At 48.6% G+C, this 6,293-nt stretch overlaps 1 protein-coding gene across 1 annotated transcript; it reads right to left on the bottom strand.

The window, feature by feature from the left end:
• Positions 1–2,709: 2,709 nt before the first annotated feature.
• Positions 2,710–3,687, bottom strand: LOC145803895 (uncharacterized). Its single transcript, XM_082897283.1, has one exon. The coding sequence runs from the start codon at positions 3,685–3,687 to the stop codon at positions 2,710–2,712; it is 978 nt and encodes a 325-aa protein (XP_082753409.1).
• Positions 3,688–6,293: the final 2,606 nt, after the last annotated feature.

The raw sequence follows: 6,293 nt of genomic DNA, 5'->3' as shown, positions 1-6,293 counted from the left end.
TTTTAAGCAATGTGCTAAGAATGAGCAAGAATCAACGTAATGAAAGCTAAGCCGTGATGGCCACATGAATGTGTAATGATAAGATATGTTGGTGTTATGTGCTTTTGTGTTTGCAGGCCAACGTCTGGAGATTGATTGACTGTTTGCCAGAACCACTGTGAGTAACATTTCTGTAAAGATATGTTGATATGAATTATGTTCCAAATGTGATATGTCAAGTTATGATTTCTGAAATGATATTATTTAGGTGAACGAATGTCCTATGATTGAAATCTATTATGGCATCCAGAGATAGTTCCAAGTCATGGGGGACGGCATGTAAATGCGGGTCCATGACATACATGTGATTACGAGATCTCGTTAGCTACTTCATTGTGGTGATATGTGTTTAATCGGTATCCGGAACCGATTATTCTAGTCGGAAGACGTTATGTGATGCGTTCTATGGGATGTACCATTACTATGTTCAGATACAAGAATGCTTATGCTATGATCTGTTTTATGCTTATGACATGTTTGGATTTCGTTCACTAACCCCTTTACATTGATGTTATCCACTGGGTTTTAGCTCACTGTGTGTACATATATATATAGGTGGGCATTCTGGAGATCGAGCCTGGAGGCTTTGTCTGGATCTATGTCATGTTGTCAGCCAACCATTGCGTCTCACATAGAGGTTTCTGAAGTGTCCTTTGTTAAAGTTCTACTGTTTCTGTACATGAGAGTTCCTAGTTTTGTTGGCTGTACTTGAGATGTTATTGCTAAGTGTGTGGGTATAATGAGAAAATGATTTTTGGCTATGTATATAAAGTTTTAAATATTCTGTTTCATGTAAGTCTACACAGCTCATTGGACAATTATATTCATGTATTTGCCTCCGCTAGCCCCTTAATTTCGTTAATCAGTTCTGAGGCCTTCGGTAATCCAAGGATTACTGGCCGGTTACGATGCTAAACTCATAGGGGCGGGTTTTGGGTCGTGACACTTCACCCGAATTTTGTGTGCTTCTTTTTTGTCGGACGGAGAGGTCCTTTCTTTGAAAAAAAGGATGATGGGATCCATCCAAGAGGGACCAAGCTTGGTGCAGAGTACTTCCGTCTGCTCCGAGTCCTCAATACTAGGCCTCGGAAGAAACTTGATCAGGAGAGGACTGGGAGTTGAACTGTCGAACATGGAAGCTAGCCCGGCCAACTCATCCGCTCGGCCGTTTTCTTCATGATCAATCTGCTGGACCCTTATCGCCTGGAATTCCTTGAGGTGCCCTCTCACTAGAGCTTGGTATTTGGCCATTCTGTTATCCTTGGCTTCGTACACTCCGGATACTTGGTTTACAACGAGTTGGGAGTCGCTGTAGACCATCAGCTCGGATGCGTGCAATTGGAGCGCGTTTTTAAGCACGACCAACAGTACTTCGTATTCAGCCTCGTTATTTGACGCTGGAAATCCGAGCGTGATAGAGTGTTCTATGGTTAAACTGTCCAGCGAGATCAAAACTATGCCCAGCTCAGCGCCGTGCCAATTGGAGGTGCCATCCACAAAAAGTTTCCACATTTCCCCCAGGAAAAGTTTCCAACATTCTGAAGGATCCTGGAAGGCTTTAAGGTTGATGGGATCACGGTCGCTCGACTGCTCGGCTATATCTGCTAAAAGCCCGCCGCTGATGACTTCAACATACACGTCTCCATCCCCCCTCGGCAATGCGGCGCTGGGCCCTATAGATTGATCAGTTACTCCTGAGCCCATCGTCGCATTGCTGGGCTGAAGTACGCTTCCGACTGAAGGTTGTGCAGATAGGCGCGCAAGTTCCGCATCGCCGACATCACTCTGCTGTGAAATTTTCATGTGGCTTCCATTCGCCTCCTCGGCTGCCTCGGTAAGATCCACCAGGCACACCAGGTGAATTCTAGGATTCAGCAACAAAATCGGCCAATGCTTGGGTTTTGATTGCGGTTCGGGGTTGAAACTTGACGTCAAATTGCCCCAGTTTGACTGCCCACTTCAACATTCGGCCAGAAAAGTCTGCCCATTTAAATAAGGCTTTCAGAGGGAATTCGATCAACACCACGATTGTGTGAGCATGGAAGTAGTGCGCCAATTTCCTGGAAGCCATCATTAGCGCCAAATCAAGTTTTTCCAGTGGCAAGTACCTGGAATCTGCCGGTAGCAAGGTTTTGCTCACATAAAAGATTAGAAGATGTTGGATGCCTTCTGACTGGACAAGCACCGCACTAACTGCATGTTGAGAAACAGCCTGATAAAGGTAAAGTTCTTCGCCATTCTTGGGTGTCACTAGAAGTGGGGCGGAAGACAAATACGTCTTGAGCTCGGCCAAAGCCCTGTCACATTCCTCGTCCCATGAAAACTTGGACTTTAAGGTTTGAAAGAAAGGACGACAACGATCTGATGATCGGCTTATGAATCGGTTAAGCGCGGCAGCCATACCGGCAAGATATTGCATGTCCTTTGCCGAGTTGGGCTACTTCAATTCTTGTATGGCTTTGATTTATGATGGGTCCGCTTTGATGCCTCGATGTGTGACTAGGAAGCCCAGGAATTTTCCTGATCCCACACCGAAGGCACACTTTGACATATTCAGGCGAAGCTTGTATTGTTTAAGAATGGTGAACATCTCGGCTAGGTCGGATAAGTGGTCTGCCTGCTGCTTGCTTTTGACCACCATGTCATTGATGTAAGCCTCCATCGTTTGGCCTAGCAGAAGGGCAAACATCTTAGCACCATCCTCTGGAAAGTGGCCCCGGCGTTCTTCAAACCAAAAGGCATGACTCTATAGCAGAACAATCCTCTTGGGGTCGTGAAAGAGGTTATCTCGTGGTCGGGTTCATGCATGGCGATCTGGTGATAACCACGATAGGCGTCCAAGAAACTAAGCCGACTGTGTCCGGCTGTAAGATCCACTAGCTGTTCTATTCTGGGCAGAGGAAAACTGTCTTTAGGGCAAGCTTGATTGACCGTTTTGTAATCAATGCAGACTCGCCACTTCCCATTCTTCTTGGGCACTACGACCGTGTTCGAAACCCATCGAGGATAGTGCACTTCCTGGATTACCCTACCTTCCAGCAAGTTCTTGACCTCCTCCGCGACTTTCTCTGCGTGATGAAGGGCTGATCTCCTTGTTCTTTGAATGATAGGACACGCATCCGGGAAGACATTGAGTTGGTGACAAATAACGCTTGGATCAATGCCAGGCATATCATACGGCATCCATGCAAAGACTTCAATATTTGCTACCAAAAACTCCACCATCTCGGCCCTTTCTTGGGCGGTCAGGCTTGATCCTAGCAAAAAGAACTTGTCAGGACTTTCTGTGTCGATCCCTACCTCCACCAACTCTTCAACAGTCTTTTCCTCGGCCCTGGTGCCCACGTCTTCAAGGACACTTTGGTCTCCCGGACCTTCGATCATTTGCACGAAGCCTTTGGCAGCTCGGCTCCCATTCACTGCCACGAAACACTGTTTCGACATGACTTGATCGCCCCAAATCTCCTTAACTTCCCCCGTAGCTGAGGGGAACCACATGACCTGGTGGTAGGTCGACGCTACCGCTTGCATGGTGTGAAGCCATCCCCTACCTAGGATCAGATTATATGTGGACGGCACCTTCAATACCCAGAACTCCACCTGCTTGACCACGAATCTAGCTTTGACCGGTAAGATTATCTTTCCCATCGGCCATTCCGGTTGTGAGTTGAAACCAACTAGTGGCGAAGTTGCCGGAGCCAAGTCTGTATCCCGAAGTTTGAGCTGCTTGAAGGCGTCGTAGTACATGATCTCGACCGAGCTACCTTAGTCGATCAAGATGCGCTTTACATCGAAGTCCTTGACGCGAAGGATGACTACCAGGGCATCATATTGTGCCGTTTGAATGTGCTCAAGGTCCCTACTTAAGAAGCTAATCACATTTTTCTCCTCGATCTTACCTCTTTTGATCGCGGGCTGGACTGACAAAACTTCCCTCATATGTTCTGCCTTTTTTATCATCCTTCAAAGCTCGTATACCCGCGTCAGCTCCACTATACCGTGGATCACATTGACCACTCCTTGGAGAGGCGCCTCTAGGTCATTCAAATCGCTCGGCTCAGCCGAGGCGTGGTGCGCGGCCCTAACGCCCCCATTGATGTAACGATCCAAGTGACCGGCTGCAACTAACTCCTCCAAGTGTTGTTTCAAGGGCAAATAGTCCTCCGTCCGATGCCCTCGCTCCCTATGAAATGTGCAGCAGTACTGCGGATTGAAGCCCTTTTGCGCATTGCCTAACTTAGCGGGAAACTGGACCTAATCCTCGTCGCGGATTTGACTAAGTATGCGATAGATTGGAATCTTGAATACCGTGTTGATGCCCATCTAAGTATTCAACTTTCTGTTCGCATCTACTGCGTCATCGCAGGGATGTTCTGCTCAGTCATTACGGCGACCTCTACCCCGGTTTCTACGATCCGGACCACGGTCTGCCTCTCTTGCGTGGTCACTTGGACAGTTTGTCCCCTGTCCAATCGCATGTACTTTCCCAGCCACTCTTTTGTCAATTGCCATCGAATTTGACTTCACGGTGGACACCGCCACATCATCCTTTACTCGGATGTGCTCATTGATTCGTTGCATCAGCTGCTCCATGGAAGTTGGCTAGTTCATTGTGAGCGAGTCCCTCAGTCTATGTCTGACCGAGAGACCGCACTTATATTGGGTGATTTCCAGGTTGGTCGAGCAATCTAGGATCTCGTTGAAGGTTTTCCAATACCTGGCGTTGTATGCTTTGAGGGTGTCGCTTGACTCCATCTTGATGCTTAGGAGGTGGTCCACTTCTTTCGGCGTTTTGGTGTTGGTTTTGAATCGAGTTACGAATACTTCTGCCAACAGCTGCCACCTTTCGATGCTCTCCTCTGGAAGCCTCTCAAACCATTTCAAGCCTAACTTACCCAAGCTCGATGGGAAAATTAGGCACATGAGAGCATCGTTACGCCTGTGTCCTGCCATGACCTGCCGAAAGTGGCTTACATGCATATACGGATCGCTTTTCCCATCATAAAGCGTAAACTTGGGCTGGTGAAAGCCCATTAGGAGTGGTGTGGTCTCTATCTTAAGGGAGAAGAGGATGGCGTTCAGTCTCGCCAAATCTTTGTCCAAAGGGATAGACAGGGCCGAACGGGGTGCCGGCATCATAACCTCCTCACTATAATGACCTCCGTACGATAACCGCTGGAGTGCCAGCACCCTTTGAGCCTCCCATCGGCGAGCTCGCTCCTTCAAGACGTCCCTCAAGTCCTCTGAATGAACGGAGTAGGAATATCTCGACGTCGTCGACAGACGTGAGGGATGGTAGGTACTATCTTGCGCGCTAGTCTTCTCTATAGACGGGTCTGAGTCTCCAACCCTATAGCTTCTGGTACTGGAAAGGGAGGGCGTGTGCCGCTGGCTCTAGCTGCCTGAACGGCGGGATTGGGTGCCCTCACTGTGGTCTCCCACTCCAGCAGCACCCTTCCCTTTGACTTGCCGTTTGAGAGCTTCTATCTCTGCCGCGATTCTCTGAATGACGGAGTCTTGGTCCCTCAACTTGTGCTCCAGGCGTCGAGCGTACGACCCTCTTCGCCGCCGATGTCCGTCTGGGCTCCGCGAGTGACCAAAGCTTCTAGCTCGCTTATCTCGTGCATCTCTTGGAAGTCCTCTTGGGGAAGTCTCCAGGTTCGCCATATTCGGAACGGCGGGAAGTTCATCTCTCCGTCGGATTGACTGTGGGGTGACACCGTCGATGGCAAACAACGGTACTCCGTCGTTGTTTGCCATGAAGGGTGATCTGATGAGCTTGGAGGGCAAGGTTGTGTCTACTCAAGTCTTCCCACAGACGGCGCCAATTGTACGGGAAGCAAATATCCGGTCCGTCTGTACTCCTCGCGTCCAAGTGTAGACAACCCATTTTTGACCGATCTTAAGACTCAGACGTCATCGATTGAGCGCTCGATGATTGTGCATGTTTGTGCTCGTTTCGAGTTTCCAGCTAAGCGTCTTGTCTCGGGACCTCTTAACTTCTTCCTCTTGGCCTGGTTTTTGGACCATGCCTTGTTGTCTTTCTTTCTCGTAGGTCACTTTTTATACCCGTAGACTAGTTTTCGGGGCTTCCGGCTAAGTGCCTCGCCTTGCAGACTCTTGTCTTGCTTCTTTTTTGGTTTGTTTTTTAACCAAACCTTGTTATCCTTTGCCTGGAGAGTGGAATAAGGGTGTAGACCAGTTTTTCCCCCTGTAGACCACTTTTTGTCCCTGCAGACTAACTTTTGTGGTTG

The sequence above is a fragment of the Camellia sinensis genome, chromosome 12 (assembly GCF_055761805.1).
Source record: "Camellia sinensis isolate YWXY chromosome 12, ASM5576180v1, whole genome shotgun sequence".
NCBI classification, from domain to species: Eukaryota; Viridiplantae; Streptophyta; class Magnoliopsida; order Ericales; family Theaceae; genus Camellia; species Camellia sinensis.
Note: the sequence above shows the minus strand (reverse complement) of the source record. Positions and strands in the feature narration are given on the sequence as shown.

Coding starts and splice junctions, on each gene's coding strand:
- LOC145803895 (XM_082897283.1), bottom strand. CDS start 3,687: ATGGGAAAGATAATCTTACCGGTCAAAGCTAGATTCGTGGTCAAGCAG.